Genomic DNA, 24,327 nt, shown 5'->3' with positions numbered 1-24,327 from the left:
CCTCCACCCCCTTGCTTACAATTATATATTTAAATTATATATATGATAATGAAAATTTAAGAGCTCCATGGTTATGCGACTAGTAATTGAGACCCTTTTATAGCTCTTGCGCCCCGACTCCCCCCCCCACACACACACACTTGATATCAATCCCCCATCTCCCCCCAATCACAATTTAGTGTAAACGCCAGCTTTACCAACCCAACTCCAAGCCATTAGTGAATGTCCTCATGAAAATAAGTTATTTAGTAATTTCATCAATCAAGTATAGTGCATCTTTTTAGTAATCCAATTCCTTAATAACTCATTATAAATTTTTTATTGTTTGCAACAGGCTGGAGATAGGGATGATGACAGACCATCCAGCCAAACTTAAATTGGAGCAGACATCATGCGGTAATTTATTTAAGGATTAAACTTCGACATGTTGCATTTTATTGGGGTCTGGTTTGCAATGGCGCAGTTCAAAATTTTGGTGGAGCCCCATACCCCAATAAAATGAAACATGTCAAATTTTAATACTTATATTTACATTTATTTAAATCTACATTTCTGCCAAAATAAATTGGTTATTCAAGAGCATTTTCTCTTTTTTCTTTCTCTCGTTGTTCTCAATGGCGGGTACATTAGAACAGCTATCGTAACCTAATTTTATACATCAATGAATGCACAGATAAAGTAGTTATATGTTTATTTTCTATATTTTCAAGGTCAAGTATATGATAAATACGTATTATAACTGTATTACAAGTAGAAAAATACAACTTGAGTTATGAAAAATTAGCACTAACAAGAAAACAACAAAAATATCGCCACCTACAAAGTTCTTATTATATCTCGCGATAATACCCAATACTAGCGTTTGTTAAGTCACGAGTGTTGAAATTGGAGAGAAATTCCAGTCAATTTATTTGTTGAGCGTTATTTTGAAGAATCAGTTGGTGTATGAATCATGTTGGAAGAAGGTATTGGACAAATCAGCAAGTGCATTGTCATTTCTTTGGAAGTAAACATTCAATGACGATGAAACGTCTCTGTGGAAACGCCAGTGGCGGCGGGTGGGGTAACGTGAACTTTCGCGGAAGGAAAGCCAGAGGACGCGAAAAGACGTAGTGTTGAACTGAGCTCTTTCTTCTGGACGTTGCTGGGTGCAGAACAATGTGTTATTGTTTCATTTCCTCGTTGTCATGTTTTATCAGATGCTTTAATTTTACCAAATGTCAATTCCAAATTCCGAAATAAGTCTTCATCATTGTAGTTTAATATTTCTTCAACTGTTCCATCCAGCATGAAATCATTTACATTAAAATCAATCAAATTATCGTTGCTTATTTTGTTTTAACTGCTTTACTGCAGATTACAGTTTTGCATGTTGCCAATAATTTTACTACGATTTCATTGCAAAGATTAGTTCGTAGTAAATATGCCCCGCCCATAAGTATTATTGCGCCCAATGACAGGACAGAAGTATCGAACAAACGCACGCGATTTCGATGGGAAATGCCATTGCACTTTATACAGATATAATGTGAAATTGATTAACAACAACCATCGTAAAGGAATATACTGTTAATGTAAATATTAGTATTTCACAATCTCTTGACGAAAATGTATCCAATCAGTAGCATTGTTTGAGCGGGTTTGATTTTTTTTCAGTTTATCTTTCTGTTTGTTTCATTCCTAAATTACTTTGTTTCATGCCGGATATAAATGAATTCCGGTCGCGGCCATGAGATTATATCATTTTTAATGAAACAACAACCTCTGCGTGTTTGTCAATTTTTTGAAACTATTTTGTTTGCTCTTTTATTTGAGCATTACATTAAAGACTTAATCTATAAACAGATAAACAAAAATATCACATGGCAAATGGGATAAAAAGAATGTCAGTTACATCATTTTTTTTTACTTATTCCTCAATACTTCTTAATACAATTCAACATTCTGTAAAAACAAATATGTACTGTTTCCTTTTTATAGCCACTTGGTTGATGAAGCCCAAGAGGACCTTTATGAGAAACAAAAATGATGTTCAAGATAGTTCTGTCTGGAATTCCATACCGCCTTTAGAAAATGGAAAATGTCTTCAAGGAGGAAGAGATTCTAAGCAAGTGCATTTATGTCTCCTCCAAAATGCTTCTTTGTAGTAAATTACCTTGGAGAGTTAAACACTCATTTCAAAATATTCAAACAAAATGTATTTCATCTATTTTGTCTTGATCTTTGAATTCATGAAATTACATTATGTGACTATATCATATTTATGACTACATATAAAATTTTGTATGCCTCAAATGGTTGTTAACTAGCATACCTTCACAGAAGTAGTTAGTACTTTTATTCTGTTAAAACATTGTATTTATGTTCTTTACAGATTCTGATGTGCCAGCAGGTTGAAGTGGTCAAACAATCTGAACCGTAAAGTTGATACAGCACAGAATCCCATATTTCAAGAGAGTGCAGATGTTAGTCACCCATGTCAAACTTGTTTGTGTGGCAATAATACAAAATGTGACATTAACAGCAAATATGTAATAATTAAGCAACTTATAGACAATGGCAAAACTCTGTTTTGTTAATTTTGTGCCAAATTTAGCATTTAAAACCAGATACCAGATACTTTCAGGTTTTGCTTTTTTGTTCGGTTTCTTTTATTGCATGATTTTTTTCAAAATGCAATCGGTTCAGTATATATAGTAGTTGTTTTGGTTTGAATGTCAATGAATCCAAGATCATTATTTGTATGTTGTTGAACTGATATGCTAAATATTAAAGACCCAGCTGTCAGAACAAAAAAAACTTTGATTGTGCTTTTGAGAACACTGAATTTTTTAACATAATTTGACACTGTACATATTGAAAGCATTTTGTTTTAAATCTATACAAATTAATAGTAGATAATAATAGCCTTAATTTGTGCATATTAGCATTTGTGAATGATTTAATAGCCTCGTGATGGCATTCTGTATAAATAATAAAATATAATCATTTTAATAGTTTCAATTGTTTTCATATATAAATGGTTTTGGAATGGAAATTTTGGCTTGCTCTTTTTGCTGGTACACTGAACAAATATGTATGAAATAGTGATAAGTAAGCTTAGCTGGCAGTTTTTCACTGGGTTCTCATTCGGGTGTGTTCCAACAATATCACTGACTTGATTACTTTTTACTAAATTTAGAATATATTTTCAGCTCTGTTCAATGTTGATTGAAATTGCAATTTGTCATTTCTTTTAAGATCACCATGTGGGTTAAAATATTATTTGATGGTTAGAGTTCATTTTTTTTGTAATTACACCTTGATAAATTTAGGTTCTTTAACATACTGGGTCTATAAGAAAGTCCCATGATATGGAAATTTGGTATTGACTATCTCCATGCTTAATTCAGAATATACTTCATGTCAAAAATGTTATGAGAGGGCATAACATATTTGGTCTTTAAAGGTCTAGAAAATTTTAACATTTATTTATTCATACAGTTTTATTTCCCACAAGGTGTAAAAACAACTTTTTATCAAAAAGCAAGACAAAAAGGTCACTGTGGGTGATCTGTAAAAATACATGTGTGCAGGCATATTTAACTGTCAAAGGTCTAAAACAGATCTCTTGTAGTTTATACCTGATTTTAGCAAAGCTGTTTAAAATATTAATTCATTGAAATTTAGATGATTTTGATCATTAGACATGATGTTTGTCAGATTCATTTGTCATTTTGTCATTTCAAACAACAAATTCTTGAAAGCAAAGTTTATTGAAAGTTTATTTGTGTAACAAACAAATAAGAATATATTCTGTATTCTCACTGTGATGTTTTGCAGACAATTTGGCAGAGCTCCTTATCTACAAATTTCTCATACACAATCAATAATTCAGTAAATGTTTTGCCATGTTTTACCATTATATTTAAATAGATGTTTACCCATTCAATTCTAGTTAAAATTATAATTACCTCTCATTGTAATGATTGTAATATACTTCAGAGAAACATTATTGGCATGTGATCATTTTTATTTAAATTCTGTTTGTAACATATTCTTCAAATGCGTTTGTGTACTTGATCTCAATTCTGAATGCATAGTAGCTATAATTTAAGTTAAATAAGAAGAATAACTCCAAACTTCATATAAAATATATAGTAATGCATTATATATACTGTATACACTATTATTGCAGATGGTTGTGTATATACTTAATAAACTGCCAACAGCAACAGAACTGTTTGTTATTTCAAAAGTTTCATTTACATATATATAAAACGTTTCCCTTTTACTCCTAGGCCCCGTTTTACTAACGGACTTACGTAAGCGTAACTCCAATATTTCCGTAAGTTTTTGCGTACGCACAATTTTTCAGCGTAACTGCGTTTTACTAAACAGTTCGTACTAACGTATGCACGTAAGTTTTTGCGTAAAACTACGTTAAAAAAGGCATCCGTAAGTTTGTTCCAAATAGCGTAAATATGGCCGACGGAAGAAATCCCCGACGTCGCCTGCCGCGTAATTTTCGCGATAGAGTTGATATGTTGAATAATTTGAATGATAATGAAGTAAAAGTTAAGTACAGACTATCCAGGCAGCAAATAATTGATTTGCACGACCTCACTGAGGACGACATAAAACCAAGAACAATGCGAAGTCATGCCATTCAAGCGATGACAAAGGTAAAAAAAATGTTTATATTTGACGAGTAATAGTCGATGGAAAACTTATCGTTTCTATAGCTCGTTTCTATAGCTCGTTTCAATAGCCTACGTTCTTTCACGATAGCCGGGCGATACTATTTCCCGGTCTCTCCTCGTAAAATCCGGTCTCATCCGGTCTCATAATTCCCGGTCCATAACTTATGGCCCGAGGCGACGGATTGTGTTGCCGATGTTTGTTAAACTAATTTTACAATCTTATTTGCTTTTATATGTAACAAAATAGAATAACATATATAAACATTATGTCTTAAGTTATGCAATTTGTTATAGGCCTAAACTATTTATGCAATTTGTTAAAAGTGTAGAGAAAGATGCGATGGCAATAAAAATGTTCATTTTTTTTTAATAAAGGATTAAGGACGGCTAGAGTATGAAGAAACTTAGAATTGCACGTTTTAAATTATGTTTGTCAAGTTGGTTTATTGTTTTTCTCTTCTGTTTAAAAACAAACACACATAATATTGTTTAAGCAGTCCAGCTATGAGTGTGCACGGTTCTCTTTGAAGCATTGTGTAAAATTAATGATTACAATTGAAAACGTTTCCATGGTTGCATATCCGACCCATGCATGTCGTTACGATAAGATATGTTTATTGCGTAAAACATTATACAGTGTTAATAGCATGTAAACAAGTAAATCAATGAATGGTGAAAAAGTACACAAGATCTACAACTAGATGAAGAGTGTTTATTTGAAGTTGCACCATTCTTAAGTAAGAAAAACATTACGTCTCCATTTTTCGTATATATTTTTTGTGCTATTCGCTTATTACATTGAATAAATTCGAATACCTTCGTCATTATTACACAACTTTAGCAGAATATATTTTATTTGTCAACTTTAAGTTTGCAATAAATCTCTAACTGTTTAAGAAATCTGACGCTGATTATTTTTTAATTTGGTTATATGTAATTATCGTATTATTTCTTAACTTTACAAGACCCTTTGCATAACAATCATTTACTATAATAAACAACCATATTTTTAAGGTATGAACCGAACAGAAGCCGTGCGGTTGTAATAAAACTGGCATATCCATTTATCATGTCCTTAACGATCGAGGGACATGCGCTAATCTCTGACACGCGTTGTATATCGCATTTACACCTTTCATGGTATGACATTATTGTGTATTGTCATAAACCTGTTATGAAGAGTTCCTTGACAATAATAATAGTAAGTATAGTAATGATAAATAAACTACTGAAATATTTGGAAGGCTATTTTACAAATGAAATATAACTTACAAAATACAATAATCTGTATTAAAAGTCGTCATGAGCGTTAAAATAGAATTGCCATTAAATAGCCAGCAATATGTATTATTTCAAACTCATCACATTAAAGTTTGACTTAAAAATGGACGTTCCAAATCTGCCTAGAAGTTTAAGATTTCCATAGAGATCTTTTGGCACTAAAAACTGAACATGGGGCATTCAACACGATGAAGAGGTGAACTGTGCCAATTAGTTATTTAACATACATTGTGAGACTGTGCAAATATGAATATTTAAAGAGAAATAAATACTGGTGTTTATAATAATTTATGATTGCACAATAATTAACATATCGCTGTTGCTTACAATGTTATTTCAACCGAAAAAGGGTTCAGATAAAGACACGAAAATAAAACCTGAAATCACAGGAAATCGAGTCCTTCAATGCTTAAAACTGAAATAAAATCTCGACGGGAGGAGACACCCCTCCCCAGCACACTCCTTCCGCGGCCCCAATGTCAATTTCCTTCCTACGCGCCTGTTTACAACAACCGTCAAATGGACATGCCTGTCTTTGCAATTACGAATGCTGTAGAATTTTGTTTTAAGAATGACTGTGTAAATTCTTATGCCAAACTCGTTGTCAGTGAAATAAGGGAACATCTAGTCAGTCTAGAAAACATGAAAAAACTGTTTCATAAAGAAAATGAAAAGGCGCGATCCCTTAGACTTTAAAAAAACTAACCGTTCTGTTTATGTGAAATGCTAGAATTCGTCGATAGTGATTTGCGAAAATAGAAAATGCAGGAACTGGACGTGGCACTGCATCTCTTGTAACAAAATCAATAGTTAAACAAAACAAAAATGTTAGAATTTATGAAGTACTGAGTTAACTTACACATTTGATTTACATGTATTCTTGCATTTCTATTCATATTACTATTATCAAAAGTTTACTTATAACTGAATTTAATAAGGAAACAAACACACAATGTGTTTGTTATTCATTACATTAAGTTTAGAACATGTGCATATATTATGTTTTTATCTTTGCCTTAATTTATTTTTTGTTTTATTGATATAAAATATGAAATAAATGGTGAAATAATTATCATTAACTATCTAATGTTTAAATTAACTGTAATCTTTTGTAATCCTATTACCCCCGCTGTCATTCACACCTTCTCGATCACGCCCGATAGCTACAATAAAATTTTGAAAACAGAGACCGGAGGAGACCGGGACCGGATGAGACCGGGACCGGGAAATAGTATCGCCCACGATAGCCTCCCTTTCTCAGATCTGACCTTCACCTTGGATGTGTAAACGCTTGAAACTTTTGTTTTACAAACTTTCACACAACTTGCGTTTCCTACTGATTTTAAAACAAAGGCATTGGAGGACTTAATCGTAGATTTTAAATCATGGTTTAAACGTGTTTCTATTATGTTTTGAAAGACTGTGGATTGTTTGTATCAACGTAATGTGAAATTTAAATTTGTATTAGCATTGCAACATGACTTTTTTTTAATAATTTGACATGCAAAAACCTTACATTTCTGTTAATATACATATTTTGTGAGTATAAAAATGCAAGAATTATTGAAATATCTCATTTCAAAGTGAAGATATAGCCATTTGTATGCACCCACCCTTCACCGCCATTAAAATGCACTAACTGAAAAGTCACGAAATCCTGACCCAAGTTTTTATTTTCATTGTAAGGCATGTAGAACTGCTCAAAAGGCTTTTTTACTATGCAGACATAATAACTGAATAAAACACAGCAAATAAACAAACTTAAATAAATAAACAGTTTCGTTACAAACTGAAACGAGTTGTACATTAATTGCAATTACCGGTACAGTATTACACTGCTATTTAATAATGTGATATTGATGAAACCAATTATTATATTAATATTATATTATATTTAATAATGATTGTCAATTTATGAGTGAATTCCTTCTTTTTGCTGTTGTCTCCTGTTAAATGGTTTATAAATACTAATTTGTGATTGATTTTAAACATGATTCCCATTTGTAAGTTATAATCACATATAAACATCAACTCTGTATTTAAATAGTACATTTACATTACTTTAAGGCATACAAAAAGAAATGGGAAACATGCTTATTAATTTTCCAAATAAGCTTAAGTTATTTGTGTTTAAAAAAATTCAAAATGAAGCCTTATTTGCATTCACTAAATATGTTGCCTTACTGTTTCAATTTATTTTCTACATTATGTAATATGTGATTTATATGTCATATAACATGACCCATGATTGGAATAAAATTTATCTTATCTTTTCTTATTACACAAAAACAACGTTTCAGTTTGAAAACTACTGATGTAACCTAAATCTGGCATTTTTCTCGGGCTTTATTTTATATCAACACGTCTTGACTACACACTGTAAACATATTTGAGAACGAAACGGTACGAAACTGGGGACGAACACAAACTTTGTGAAAAATTTATTTTACAATTATTTAAAGAATGGACATAAAATGTATTCATTCTTAATGTTTACACCTATTTACACAAGGTGTACTTGGAGTTTGAAGCTGTCAGCAACTGTTTCATGCATTAATCAAACATCTGACTGGGTGAAAACTGTAGTTTCATTTCGCGGCAGCCATTTTGGAATTTTGTTTACATTTTGGCAAAGTCTATAAATGGTCTGAGAACGTTCATAGTCCAATTGTTTTCGTATCAAAAGTTATAAAAAACTATGAGAGACCCCTCCCATGCTTAAAAACAAACCAAATAATCCGTTGTACTTGCCTTAAAACATGGAAAAAACGTTTAATCAAATTTTCACTTTCGTTTTTCTTTTAGAAAAACCACGTTTTCAGTGAACTTTGACTGATTTCCAAAATATTTCATCATCTAATTAACTATAAATAGCCACATGGTTCTCCGCAAATGTTGATATATGTGTTTTAAAGAGTGTATAAAATCGGTACCAATATTGGGTCGCCTTCCGTGAAAAATTAATATTCATGAGATTCATAAAGGGAGACTATTACAATCGACTTGGCATCGCTATTTGTATCCGAAATTCGCTCTATCCGGATGGAAGCAATCGAGTGTTTGAGATTAAAAGAAAAGTTGTTTGTAAGCGTGTTTGTGCTTTATAACTTTTGGGTGGCATTTAATCCCCAATAAGTGATATTGCATGACATACATTTATTTGCAACTTATAATCTACAAACTAAAATGTGCTGTGTATTGGGAATATTGTAGTCTCGGCTCTTGCTGCAATGGCACACAGGTAAACATAATTTCAATGGAAGTTGATCCAAATGATGTCACTGAGGTATGGGTTTTACTTATAATTGCGCTATTCTTCCGACAACTTTGTTGCTACTCAACCATTAGTGCCTTGAATATTCTGTAATCAACATCATATTCTCCTTTCATTCCAAAATTTACCTTAGTATATAACTTATATAATATTATATCAAATTGTTTGGTTCAACTGTTGTACCGGTAGCTTCTCATAACACTGCAGTTCTTGGGGAAAGGGGAATTCTATAGTGAGGGTGGACTTGTACATGGCGTCTCCAGAAGCACTGTATGTGTATCTGTTTGGCAAGTAAGTAAAACTTCATTTTAATCATTTATTGATTTAAATTGATTTATTTGGTGTTGCATAAAATTGTGATTTTAAGATCTTTCAAAGCTTTTTTAACAGACATGTGCTGTATATAAATTAATTTAATGTGTGATTTGTAACTTCAGTTTTACCATATGATATGAGGTCTTTAAAAATCCTGAACATTTTCCTTATAATTATGTTTTTCTCATGAATGTTAATCATTTGTATTTCATCGAAAAAATAAAAATGTGTTCAAACAGAGGCTCAACCATAAAACACTTCTTTAATTAGAGGGATATCGATAGTTATAGTACTTACAGAGTAATGTATATCCTTCATATTTAAGCTTCATGTAAATTTGAAGAAACAATTCAATAAATTTACTTAATTTTTAATGTCAGGTTGTAGACGCAATTAACCAGCGTGTCAACAACATCAAGTTCCCTACCACCCAGGCTGACCTGGCTTCTATTAAACAAAAGTTTTATCAGGTAGCAAGAATGTCAAATTGCATCGGAGCTGTAGATGGAACATTAATCCCCATCATAGCGCCAAGAGTAAGGGAAGATATATATATGTGTAGAAAAGGATACCATGCAATAAACGTGCAGGCAGTAGTGACACCCGATATGAGGTATTATTAAATTTAGAACTACCCGGTAGTTTAAGTGACGTTGATAATCAAAGAAATATTTTTAAATACATACATGTATGATGAAATAAATGATTTATCTTTATGTACCTAATGAACAAATTACACTGCAATAAAAATTGTATTGAATCATTCAGTGCATTAAAAATGTAACTCACATTAATATCTGTATGCATCTATAGGGAATCCAAATCATGTATCTGTCTGCATATGTCCATATTGCAGATTCACTGATGTGGTCGCTCAGTGGCCGGGGTCTACACACGACAACACCATATTTGAGAACTGTGGCCTGAAGGCATGGGTCGAGGAAAATAATGTTGGTTGGCTGATTGATTACGCGGGTTATGCCCTGAAACCTTACATGCTCACACCAAAGGCAAGAATAAACATTATAATTGTGTACAATAGTTTAATGTAATATTGTTCAATACAATTACAGGAAGGGTATATGTAATTGTCTGTATTTAATTAACACCATCATGTAAACTGTGTTTGTAGCATATTAGGTGACATATTTGCTCAGGTAACTTGTAAAAACATGGTAAGGTCTTCGGATCGATCCCAGATATAATGCAAGTTATAAATATAAATGCAATAGCTTTAAACACTAATTTCATGCAATTGCTGATAGATCCGGCCTACAACCCAACAGGAAAATGCATTCAACTTGGCAAAAAGCCGTACCAGAATGGTAGTGGAAAGAGCGTTTGGTTTGTTGAAGTCGAGATTTCGGTAATATTTTTTTTTTCAAATATAGTATTACTTTCTTGTTACCATCTACTGGTGTTCATAAGTAAGCAAATTAACTTAAAGAAGTGTAAGGCAACTAATTATGAATTGTTTCTATTCAGAAAGCCCAATTGATAACACTTTTGATATGGAAGATGTAAAAAAATAATGAACAAGAGATGTTTGTCAAACATTATGACCCCCCTGAGCGCCATGTTGTCAGGATTATATGGACAATTGAATGAAATATGCACGGGCCAAAATGACAGCTGATTTGTCGCTGACATTGTATGCCGTTGAGGCAGTTTTAAGATTATGACCATTCAAAGAGGATAGAGTGTGTTATGACCATGACCTTTGACTCTATGACCTCAAAATCCATAGTAGTCATCAGCTGGTCACCAAAAATCCAAATGTTAAGTTTGAGGGCCATGGGTGCAGGCATTGACAAGTTATCACACAGACAAGCATTTTTCGTTCAAGGTCACTGTAACCTTGACCTTTGATCCAATGACCCCTTAAATCATAAGGGGTCATCTACAGGTCAGACACAACTCCAAGTCAAGTTTGAGGGCCATGGGTGCAGGCATTGTCAAATTATCACTTGAAACATTTTCGCATTCAAGGTCATTGTGAACCTGACCTTTAACCCAATGACTCCTAAAATCAATTAGGGTCATCTCCTGGTCAGGCCCAACTTATATGTCAAGTTTGATGATCATAGATTCAGGCATTGTTGAGATATCACTGGGAGAAGATTTGTTAACTTTTTTGCGATAAAGGTTACTGTGACCTTGACCATGACCTGATGACCCCCAAAGTCAAGAGGGGTCATCTACTGGTCAGGCCCGACCTTCATGTCAAGTTTGATGACCATAGGTCCAGGAATTGTCGAGTTTGCTTTCAAGGTCACTGTGACCTTGACCTCTGACCCCTTAAATCAATAGGGGTCATCTACTGGTCAGGCCCAACCTCCAAGTCAAGTTTAAGGGCCATGGGCGCAGGCATTGTTGAGTTATCACTTGGGCAACCTTTTATCGTTCAAAGTCACTGTTACCTTGACCTTTGGCCCAATGACCCCTAAAATCAATAGGGGCCATCTACTGGTCAGGCCCAACCTCCAATTCAATTCAAGATGGCCGTGGGTGCAGGCATTGTAGAGTTATCACTCAGACAACCTTTTACCATTAAAGGTCACTGTGACCTTGACCTTTGGCCCAATGACCCCCAAATACAATATGGGTCATCTACTGGTCAGGCCCAACCTCCAAGTCAAGTTTGAGGGCCATAGGTGCAGGCATTGTCGAGTAATGACACGGACAACCTTTTACCATTCAAGGTCACTGTACCTTTGGCCCGATGACCCCCCAAAACAATAGGGGTCATCTACTGGTCAGGTCCAACCTCCAAGTCAAGAATGAGGGCCATGGGTGTAGGCATTGTCGAGTTATCACATGGACAACCTTTTACAATTCAAGGTCACTTTGACCTTGACCTTTGGCCCGATGACCCCAAAAAACAATAGGGTTCGTCTACTGGTCAGACCCAACCTCCAAGTCAATTATGAGGGCCATGGGTGCAGGCATTGTTGAGTTATCACTCGGACAACCTTTAACCATTCAATGTCACTATGACCTTGATCTTTGACCCGATGTGCCCCAAAAACAATAGGGGTCAGCTACTGGTCAGGCCCAACCTCCAAGTCAAGAATGAAGGCCAAGGGTGCAGGCATTGTCGAGTTATCACTCGGACATTCTTTTACCATTCAAAGTCACTGTGACCTTGACCTTTGGCCCGATGACCCCCAAAAACAATAGGGGTCATCTAATGGTCAGGCCCAACTTCCATATCAAGTTTGATGACCATAGGTCTAGGCATTGTTGAGTTATCACTCGGACAACCTTTAAAATTATTTTACCATTAAAGGTCACTGTGACCTTAACCTTTGACCTGATGAGCCCTAAAATCAATAGGGGTCATCTACTGGTCAGGCCCAACCTTCATGTCAAGTTTGATGACCATACGTCCAGGAATTGTTGAGTTATCACTCGGACAAGCTTTGGTCTACCGACGGACCGACCGACCGACATACCGACATGCCTGTGCAAAGCAATATACCCCTCTTCTTCGAAGGGGGGCATAATAAAATATAACAACAATAGGAGACCAAAAATTAGTTCTTTCATTAAAATATAACAAACTAATTTGTTTTCATTTGCAACCTTAAATTCAAATTATTATCCCTGAGCTGCTATTTTTGTTATTTATTCATCAATATTATCAAAAGAAACTTAAATTAAACGAGATTTGATGTTTATATGTTATGCAATTGTTAGACATGTCACTTTAAAATAAGCAATAGTAGTAGCTTATGATATCTATAGGCATACCGTTTTTGTAAAAAAAATTCACATTCCACTGGATGTGATGTACAACTTAGAGGTGCACCTCTATATTAAGAAGTGCATATTTGTCTTTGTGCTTCTATGTTTTAAAACATAATGTAGCCGAGCTCTCTAACTTATAGATGCACCTCTAAATATAGGCGGAACCCTATTTTGTTTACTCCTAGTACAATAATTTGACCCTATAGGTATATCATAGAAAAATGATGTTAATTGGTATTATATTATGTTTGCACTCACTTCATTTCATGCAGATGTCTTCATAAGACTGGAGGATTCCTCCAAATCACACCTGAGAAGGCAGCCAAAGTCTTTGTTGTTTGTGCTAAACTGCACAACATGTGTATAGATGATGCTGTCGTGTTTGATGGACAAGTCCATGTTGCCCCTGACAATGCACCACCTTACATTGGAGCACTTGACCCAAATGCGCAGAGGGACAGAAGAGCTATTATTGCAAGATTTTGAAATGAACTCTCGCATTGTTTTAATTGGTTGCATATCTTGTTATTTGGACTAGCGAAGGAAATATTATTAATTTGTGATAGATTCACATTTTTATGTATAATTAAGTTAAGAACTTTCTGTATCAATTTTCATAAACTGTCACAATTGCCCATTTTTTCTCAAAACATCTTAAGTCTCTTAAAACAGAATTTATCTTTTATCCAATATTTTGGTTTCGGTATAACTTGTACAGTATAAACATTTTGAAGACTTTTTATACATGTACTTTCAATAGAAATTATTTTGCTTATATTACTGACAAACAATCTTTAACTTTATAGAGTTTTTATTAGTAATCTTGATTAATGAAAATAAATACCAAAGCTTGTTATGCTTTAGATGTTTCGAGAAATTGGGTCTGAAAGATTAATACCTGTATGAACTAAAATACAATATTGACACAACTGATGACAAACTGTGCCTGTACCATGAAAACCTATTATGACTCAGTATATGGGACAATCTTCTTTTTAAATGAAGTTGCCGCAAACTCCAAAATGGCCAAAATTAGTAAAACAACCTTGAATTTGAATGAAGCTTTCAATTGTATGGATTACTCTAAAATCTCAGTATAGTGTAAACCGTGAGAACAAACTTTTTCATGATATAATGAATCTGAATGTATTCATGAAAAAAGGAGACAATGCATTACTATTATCATAACCATTGTTAATTTGTTGCACAAACATATTTGAAATGTAATGATTACCATCTAAATTGTCATATTTTATTTCATTTTGACATGAAGAAAGTAATTACTTATTATAACATACAGTATAGCCATGACTCATAATATGATGAAACAGTAGCTATTCTATTTATTATGCTGTTTATGAGGGGGTATATACTCCTAATTATATCAGTGGAAGAACTTGAAGTAACAAAATAAATGCTGTTCCATGGTGATTTTAATCATCCTTTATCTGATATATAAAGAAATCTTATAACACAGTAAAAAGGAAGTTTTATATTTTGTTGAAATGCCAATACAGTTTACCTGACCATTCTTTTAAATATGACATGTTCTTTGCAAATTCAATCATTTCAAATAACTCAAAAATGTACTAGCTAATGCATTTCCGCTGATGATATAATAAATGATGGTTCAGGTAAATGCCATATTTGGATGATAACAAATGTACAGGAGTGATGGAAGTATATTGAATGCTTAACTAGATTCAATTTGCTTTTAGCCAATGTTCCCAAATTAATAAACATCACTTTAAATGAAAATGTATGAATTGATGAAGCTGTTACTGAATAGCACTTTTTTGTTATTAAAACAGTTAAACTACAAACTGGACTTTAAACTTAATGAAAGTAATTTATAATGTAACTAACAACATATTTGTGAAGTGTCACATAGTAATAGTTTTCTTATAACTTTTCATTAGCTGATGTAAAAATCATGGAGAGCTGTAATAAATACATGGATCTGTACACATATTTCTGGATAAACCAGTTTACAATTATACATCTACTACATTGACACATAAAACTTTACATGAACATATAACAGACATGAAATAACATTTTTTTGTAATGTTAACTGTAACAAGTATATGTTATATGTGACTAACATTAACTTTTTTGCTCACCCTCAAATTTGATTTACATAAGTTAGTACATTAAACATTATACAACATAAGAACAGATAACTCTGATAAGTGTCAATTATAAATGTTAATATGTATATATCCAAAGTCAATTTTATGAATAGATACACCATTCACAGTAAATTCTGATGTAGGCATGATTGATATCATTTGGAAAAAACAATTGTTAAGTCAGACATTTTATGAATAAGTATTAGTGTAAATGTCACAGCAGATGAGAACAAATTCATACAACATATTATACACAAATAATTAAGTTGTCAGAGACAAATGTGACTGAAAATAATGTTGGAATTTAAATTTCTTCTACTTCTAACATTTGCTGCACTACAGCTATGGATATTATCGTGATGATTTGGTGAACACTTCGAAAATTATTTATAATAAAACCTGAACTTGCAAACAGGCAATTATTAAGCAATAGGCATAATATTTAAGAATTTCAGGTAGTTTTAATGTCTGCCTACTGCCACTCATCTGATACACACTCCCTGTGTTTTTTTTGTGTTGACAATGAGTCAGTAAATGAGTTGTATTTTAAGTAAGTTAGGGCTCTTTGCCTTTGCTCAATCTGCCCGTTCTTAATCATTAATAATTAAGTTCATGTCAACTATTAACTATTACACAGACTACTTAAAATAATATCAGTGTAACAAGACTATCATTTCTAGAAATTACTGCCTGTATCAGGTCATGTTAACAATTAGCCTAACACCATCATAAGCAAATTATTGAGTTCTTTATCAATTGAGTAAATAAATTATATCACTGGATGTGATTAATAACCCCACTATACCGCCTTATTGTAATAATATTGCAGTACAACAGGGAGTGATGTACACTTATTGAATGCCCTGTGACTGTGAAAAGGTATAAGTTAAGTTATAAATGTTCAATACCTAAAATACTTTAAACATGTCAAGTAAATGCTTTGGGCAAAAAATAATTATGTACATTAACAAAGCAATTAACGCAAACAAAAGTGCACCCAGAGGTATGGTTCTTGTGCACTGCAATTGGCCTTAACAAGATATATATCAATAACAAGTTTAAAAGCAATATCTCAAAGACTTTAAATTTTTGCTTCGTACAAGACACAAAAACATGAGTAATGGAGAAAAGTATACTTGTCCCAATGGCACAGGACGGACGGACAGACGGGACAAGGTGATTCCAATATAGCTCACAACGCTATATGGTGGGAGTAAAATAAAGTATTCATGTCATATATTTATGCCTTCAAAGTGTAGAAATTTATCATTAACTCATTAGTAATTTTTTGTTGTTGGAGTATTTCACTGAGGAGCTGATTCTGTTGAACTAGAAGATTTTCAATGCTATCTGCACCTGAAAAGTAATGTGATTTCATTTTTCAAGGAGCTGCAATAAATGAAAAGAATATCTTGATCAAAATTATTATGTTATTATTCGTTTTACAGTTATTTTAAAGAAGATGTAAATAGCATTAGAATTATTCATAGATTATTAATATAACTCAAATAATTAGTCAAAAATGATACTGCATATCATACTGTTTTATTTCTGATTGAGAATATTTAATTAAGAAATACTACAATACCTCTGCCTTTGTCTATTTGACCGCTGTCTTCTGTCACTGCCATTGGTGCACTAAATGTGAATAAACAATTATGTAATTTGTTACATTTTTGTTAATTTAGTTTTTTAATGTAAATGTAAGTTCTTGACTAGTTGTAATTGAAATATGGAATAAATAAATATTATACTAACAAATGATTACAATTGAATGATGATTATAATTTAATAATGTTGATGTTGCTTCATTGAATGCATCAATTGAATATTTAATGCAATATCCAAAGAATAGAAGTGCATCCAATGATAACCTTATTAAAATTACCTTTCTTGAAGAGTGGCACCTATGGGCATTGATGGTACTGATATGATGTACGGCAATGGTTTCTCATAGGCTGCCAGTGCTTCAAACGGCTCAGTGGCTGCAGGTTTAATGGATGATGTTTCATTGGTGTAGGTTGATTCAACTTTAATAAATGTAGTAGTGATAAAACATAATATTACTGGAGCTTGCATTAATGACAATAATGCTAACAAGAATAACACTTTAACAGTTAACCCTTTACATGCTGAGGTCACATACCTTTTTGGATCAGAAAGTATGTGGTAAATAAAATAACAGTAAGTGGTGATACAAATTTAAAAAAGGCCACTTACTCTTCATCAAGAAGGTATCAACACCAGCAAAGCCTCCAATCGCTGAGTCATCAATCAGGTTAATCATCTGTAACAGTTACACAAAATCAATGTAACTAAGGCCAAAATTAAAGTTATGTTTCCTGTACACAAAAAAACATTTTCATGTCAGTAAAATTCATTTTTGTTTCAAATATTTATATAACAATAGATTGAAAATTATGTGATTTGTTTTGGAATTATTTTTATCGCCTGTGCCTTTCGAATTGTGAAAAAGGTTGACTTTGGGAAAAATACAAATCAGGCCAAAATAGGCGTTTATCAAATTTGGGAAAAATATAAGTAAGAGCCACCCAGAAACATAACCTATAATCCATTTATATTACATTTGATTGTGTCCAATACATGAGATGGCATTATAGTGGACCAACTCATAAGCACCCCATTTATTGTGTTTACTTCAAAAGAAAACAGTTTAAATGATTATTTTACCTTATCCTCCCAATCCTCCAATTTCGGAGCTGGCCCACCCCGTCACATTTGAAAGCTGACGCCTCCTCCTTTCTCGTCTCTTCACATCAGTTTTTATGTCACTGATTTTTTTTTGCACTCATCAAGTGTCCTCTCACAAACGCCTTGCGCATTCACTCTGAAATTCAAGTGAGTTTTCAATATGTATTTTTATATAATATTTAATTATTTTACTCATATTTCGGGGTGGGGGGGGGGGGGTCCTCCCACAGTCTGGCAGTCAAAATTGTTGTGGCAATATATATTTATTGGTAAAACTAAACATAAGAGATTTATCTTTCAAATACAAACCGATTTTTGTTGTTTATGACTGAAAAATACCATACCGCTCCACTATTTCCTTCCAGGCCCGATCTTTATCAACATGAGTTAGTCCAGGGCAGAACTTATTGTCTAATGTTGAGGTTAGCTCAAAGTAACTTTCCTTTAAAAATATCTTGTTCCGCCCTGGACCAATTCACCTTACGTCGCTGCTTTGCGGTCGGCTCCATTGTTGCAGACGATTGTTTACTTTTTTTGACAGGTGCGCGCGTGCTACCTCCTATCGGAGAGTTACGCATTTTTTTACCCCTACGCAAATCAATCGTAACAACTCGGCCATCTCCGGCAAGCTTCGAGATAGACCTCGTAAATAGTAGTAAGGATATACGAAAGTGCGATGCGGCTGCCGGCGATTAACACCGTTTTCAATCCGCGTAAAGAAGGCCAATTGTAACAACAAGGAAATGGATTGTGTTAAATTAAATGTGCTTGCTTAAGAGAAAATATTTATTGTAACCTCAAAGAATGTTCGTTTTATGAATATTTAGATGATTCCTTATAGTTGAAGCACTCTATTTCCTCTAGAAAAATCGTGAGCACACAGAAAATGTACTTGACAGTCATTGAAATGATCATACGGTATGCATGAATCATTACATCGGATTAAATGCATGCATGGACTAAATGTCAACATTTTCTCAACAGTTATAGGAATACCCTATGAAATGTAAGTTTTAAGTCATACTTTGCCGTGTTATTTTTCACACCATGCCTTGCCATTAAAACAGCATTACTATTCTGTAAAATCATTGATTGCCTTGTGCAGAGTTTTGTGGGTTGTGGTAGGATGGGTGTGAGCTTGGCACCCAGTCAGCTTTAGCAGCTGAAATCTATGCATGCCTTTACTTCAGCATTGTTGGGTTTGGGCTGCAGATTTTTTTTGTGTAAACAGTTCTGTGGGGTTGGGGTGGGGCGGTGACTATCCACGCAGTAAGCTCAATTGTTAGAGTACCAGTACAACGTTCATGAGGATATGCACCAGACAATTGTAACCACGCCCCCCCCCCGGTCTGGGGAATAGTGGGGACTTTGACTTTCAATACAGCCAACCCCGGCTAAAATCCCCACCCTGCGCGGACGATCCAATGGCAAAATCCCTGCCAAAAGCCCCCACACCCAGGGACTATAGGTAAGGTCCATTCCCCTCTATATTTTAAGCGAAGATAAAACCACCGCATTCACCCAGCACTGCAGGGCCACCTGATAGGTAAAAACACGGCCCATTTCCCCGGGTTAACCCCAGTATTCCCCCGGACCTGGGGTGGGGGGGGGGGGTTACAATTGACTGGTGCACTAAGTTGACAGAACTTGTCTTAAAATTGTATTTGTTCAAGGCAGATCATGCTTCACTTTACCTCCTAGGCTGTGGATAAACCCATTCATTAGAAGTTTCCTTACACATTATATTTGTCTTAATCTATAATTATTAGTCTCAATATCTTTGAGTAAATTGTCATTTTTTATTAAAAACAACAACACCAAAAGAGTAACTGATAAGATACTCAACTGATTTATTTTTTTCTAAATAAAAGCCTTAAACAAATATTTAGCCAGGTTACTAAGCTTTTCAGCAATGTATACCAGACTTTTTTCAATAATACTTAATCTATTTTGAATAATTAGCCTTTAGATCACTCTTCACCAAATGACTCTTTTATGTCCAACTCCATAAAATGCAAACAAGAATAATTACAGTTTGGATCAACATGTCTCTTAATTTTATTTTTGATATTAGTCAAGTAATAACAGAGCCATCTGTATGCAATCCAATGTTAAATTAATGATAAATTAGGTTTTGCTCCCATTTTTACTTTCATTTCTGTGCCAAGCCCTTTTAAGTGCATTGAGTTTGGAGACTTCACAATATTTCTGGCGTTTAATCCACATATATGGCTTTAAGTTGCCATACAAATTTAAGTCTTCGTTATAAAAAATACTGTATGTCTCCACTTTAACAATAAACACACAATGAGAGGACTATTTAAAGCATTACCATGTGTCAGAATTATAGATCTTTCTTTGCATTTTATTTGTCTAAATGTATTACCGGTCTCTTTAGCAATATCCTTGTGCCTCTTTGAGTACTTGGCTTGACAGTTTGGTTTTAATTACATTGTTTTGAATGTTTTATTTGTACACAACAATGATGATGATGATGATGATGACACTATGCTATGCCAAAACCTCAACACATTTTCTTCAAACAAAAAAGGACAGTCATTCAGAATAACTTTTATTACATCATTTGAGAAAATAAACTCATACAATCAACCAAAATAAACATGCATCTGTAAAATCACAAGTCATGTTACGTGTTCGTTAAATTTAACTTAATAAAGAAAATAAATTGTGGTTGCAGTAAGCAATGCGCATCACTTCTAATAAACATTCCAACAGACTGAAAAATAAATCAACACAAATGGAAAAACTGTTTGCAAGTCAGCTAGTATCTTATTTTATGCCTTATCAGATTGCTATGGAAGCTTACAAGATCACTCTTAAGTCTGTTGCCTAAGTAGAAACAAGTATGGACATCCTTTTCCTGAGGTCAAGAGAAAGTATCTTGGAGGTCTTGAACTCACAACCTTGAATTTGAGGCGTATCCTCTAGACCACTTTCACCTTTTCACAAGAGCCCAGTTTACAATATGGCATTTGCAAGGATGTGCCCTATTAACGGAATTTCTGAAGACTTAAAAATTGAACTGAACAAAATAGTTTATTTGGTCTGCCGATGCCATCTGTTTCTGTTTTTGTAGTTATCTTCCCTCGGAAAACCACTTTAAGCGTAGATATATCCTTTACCATATTACCCTTTTAAAATATATGTTCGGATTTATTTAATAATCACGGACCAACAGATGTCTTTTATCTTCAACTTCACATCAGTATGTAAGTCATCAAATATTCGAGATGACAAGATGTTCCACTGAATGCTTTGTTTCCTTTCCATCTTGCACTCATTTTTCAAGGTAGGCGTTGCAGTTGTGTTAGATGATTTCCATGCATTGCAGGTCAATCCTCATACAATGGCATTTTTGATTACATTCGGATTCCAGTGCCTGAAATAGAAAACAGAAAATACAACAATAATAGGAATTATATTTTCAGATCAATTATTTTAAAAGCCGGTACAACAACAGAAAAGTATTCACAAAACATTAAGTGCAACACCAATTTAAAGCTGCATCCTCACAGTTTTACTGTTCTGACACCTTTTTTATTTTTACCTTTAAACGAGCCAATTGGCAATTATTGTGCAAATGTATGGAAACCAGTGATATTAGACTGCTGACATAATATCAGATCACAGTCTTTCATATACAAGTTTGAAAATTTGGTAAAAATTCCTCCAACTAGTCATATAAGGTCACACATAATAGAACAGATTTCAATTGTTTGGAAAATATTTTTTTGCTATTGCTTTAAGCCATATAATGAATTATATGTGTAAATTTAATTTAATTACTCCTTTGGGCTTTTGAAGAATGACCAAGAAGAACTGTCAATCTGTGAGAGAGCAGCTTTTAGCTCTGGACTACTGGTAAATTAAAAAATATGAAATGAAATTGTTATCATGTTTTAATTTATCTACAAACTGTAGATAAATTGTAACAATGTTGATATTTTAATACTGTCAATCCTTGTTGGTTAATTGTACAAACATGCAGGTACTTTTGGGCTTAAACCAATAGGATACTTGACTGTTAAATTATTGTCCGAATTTCGAAAATAGCACAACCATTACCTCATCTGCCTTTTTTCATTAGAAGAAGCCGGGAATCAGAGTCAGCTGTACCCCTGGTACCATACTCTTCTCTGAAAATGACAATAAGATTAAAATTTAAATGTCTGCATTTCATTGGCACAGTAAAAATGTCAGCATTTTTCAATGTTTCTGCATCACCACCACTGGTGGATATCATAGAATTTAGTCTTGAAAGAAATGTGTGCTGGTTTATGCATTCAAACTCATTTTGTTAAACCAATAGAATGAAGATCTAATTTATTTAGAGAACTATATTAGTGAGCAGGCCGAGGCATTCAATTGTGCCATTACATTAAGTTGTTCGATACCAACACTCACAGACATTTAAACCATACATCCTTGGTTAAAAGAATGTAAATTTTAATTATAATAATTAAAATTAAAGTTAATGATATGAAATGTATGAGATAAATACACTGAGAAAGAAAGTCGAACCAATTATCGATCTAAGTAAAGTCAGATTCAGACTTATTTGTTATTAAAAAAAATCAAATAGAGTATTTGTTTTCTTATTTTTTGCCACTGATCACTGGAGCTTCAAAATTGTTATTTACTATATTAGAATCTGTCAAATGAAAAAAGACTTTACCCCACCCACTAAGAATTAATGACATTTCCAATTAGTTTCTCATTAGGGCTCTTTTAAAACTATTTTTATATTTTATTAAAATACAATAAGTATAAAAAATAACACTTACACACAAATAAGTGGTAAAAGTTCGCTCCTCATTCTGTCTTTGGACTAACATATCTCTTGGTTGTTTGAACATCTTCTTGGTCGGCCATGATGGACTATTTTCTTACGACCCGTATTATATCCGAGGCCATATCTTGATACTAGCCGAGGAGTTCCGATTGCTACGCAAATATTTAGGGTCCTACTAAACACTGCAAAGCCTAGCAAAGCCTAGCAAAGTCAAGCAAAGCCTAGCAAAGCCAAGCAAAGTCAGTTGTATTTTTATTAATTTGTATTTATTTTTATGAGTTTTATATATTTAGTTGGAAAAATGTATAATTTATTGCAAATTTTGTGTTAAATTTGTAAAATTACATTACTTCAAGATTGAAAAAAATCCAGCGAAACCTAGCAAAGCCTATGAAAACCTAGCAAAGTCAAGCAAAGTCTGTTTTATTGTTATTTATTTGTATTTATTTATATGAGTTTTACACTTACGAAAATTTAGTAAAACGCACGTACGCATTTCGTATTATTTACGTAAGTTGAAAATGTACGTGGAAACTTACGTAAAACTTACGAAATGTTAGTAAAACGGGGCCCTAGTGTGTTTCATTTAGTCATTAAATAAACTTTAAAGTGTCCGGAAATAACACTTCATGCCTTAGTTCATATTATCAGATAACAAAATATAAACAGGTAAATTCAGTTCATTTATTGTTTTGTCTTGGTAAAGCGGAGAAAGTCTTTTAACCGAAACTCGTAGCCAGTTAAGACTGTCTTCGTAATGTCTTTACTTTTCTTCATTATTGATTGGTTGTACCGACATCGAAGCTGATGTTCAGTTTTATCGGTTTGCGACCTCTCTTCTGCGCATTTCGAACATGGCAGACGGACTGCTTAAGAGGTTGAATATAGTCAGTCTATTGTTATTGCTTGTCGTTCTTATTGAAGTACTCTGCATTATGTGGACTCTGTCGGACAGTATGCAAATCGACAGTGACTCAGAAATGTCTGCAATAATAACAATAGTGTAGAATGTGGTAAAACAACCGATTTGTTACATGCATTGTTTGAAAAGGGAAATATTATAAGCTTTTGATTTGAAATAAATGCTACTGTCTAAATTAGTTTTAATATGACATCAATTATGATTATTTTAATGAGTTTCGTTTTATGTTCACAATTTTCGGTGATAGTTTTGATAACTATAGTTTATATATTTGTAAGTATAAACTCATGAATTATTCCGTCCATATTAATTCAGCATTCTCAAAGTCACTTCCTGGTTACATTTAACTTCCCACAATAAACGTGCAAAGATAATGTCTTTAACCCTGCCAGGAAATTTCATCTGCATACGCTGGAGTTGAAAAAGGAGAAAATTCAAACACAAAT

General features: G+C 33.4%; 1 protein-coding gene and 2 long non-coding RNA genes across 3 annotated transcripts; 1 reads left to right on the top strand and 2 right to left on the bottom strand.

Moving 5' to 3' along the window:
- The first annotated feature begins 4,655 nt into the window (after window positions 1-4,655).
- Window positions 4,656-10,922, top strand: LOC128220470 (putative nuclease HARBI1). Its single transcript, XM_052928876.1, has 5 exons — window positions 4,656-4,664; window positions 9,427-9,528; window positions 9,933-10,165; window positions 10,409-10,562; window positions 10,818-10,922. Exons 1-5 carry the CDS (start codon window positions 4,656-4,658, stop codon window positions 10,920-10,922), a joined length of 603 nt encoding a protein of 200 aa, XP_052784836.1.
- Window positions 10,923-16,652: 5,730 nt separating this feature from the next.
- LOC128218946 (uncharacterized) lies at window positions 16,653-17,386 on the bottom strand. The gene is made up of 3 exons (XR_008258517.1): window positions 17,323-17,386; window positions 17,023-17,072; window positions 16,653-16,790 (listed from the first exon to the last, which is right to left on the bottom strand). It is a non-coding gene; the product is annotated as an uncharacterized LOC128218946 (long non-coding RNA).
- Window positions 17,387-21,437: 4,051 nt separating this feature from the next.
- Window positions 21,438-23,060, bottom strand: LOC128218776 (uncharacterized). The gene is made up of 3 exons (XR_008258456.1): window positions 22,952-23,060; window positions 22,233-22,303; window positions 21,438-21,546 (listed from the first exon to the last, which is right to left on the bottom strand). It is a non-coding gene; the product is annotated as an uncharacterized LOC128218776 (long non-coding RNA).
- Between the last annotated feature and the right edge of the window lie 1,267 nt (window positions 23,061-24,327).

Source organism: Mya arenaria, chromosome 15, assembly GCF_026914265.1.
Source record: "Mya arenaria isolate MELC-2E11 chromosome 15, ASM2691426v1".
NCBI lineage: Eukaryota > Metazoa > Mollusca > Bivalvia > Myida > Myidae > Mya > Mya arenaria.
The sequence above is the reverse complement of the archived record's forward strand: the minus strand, read 5'-3'. Positions and strand labels throughout refer to the sequence as shown.

Excerpts from the sequence above, each read along its gene's own strand:
- LOC128220470 (XM_052928876.1), top strand. Across the intron at positions 10,166-10,408 it reads GTAGTGACACCCGATATGAG|ATTCACTGATGTGGTCGCTC; the intron begins GTATTATTAAAT and ends TCCATATTGCAG. Across the intron at positions 10,563-10,817 it reads CTTACATGCTCACACCAAAG|ATCCGGCCTACAACCCAACA; the intron begins GCAAGAATAAAC and ends AATTGCTGATAG.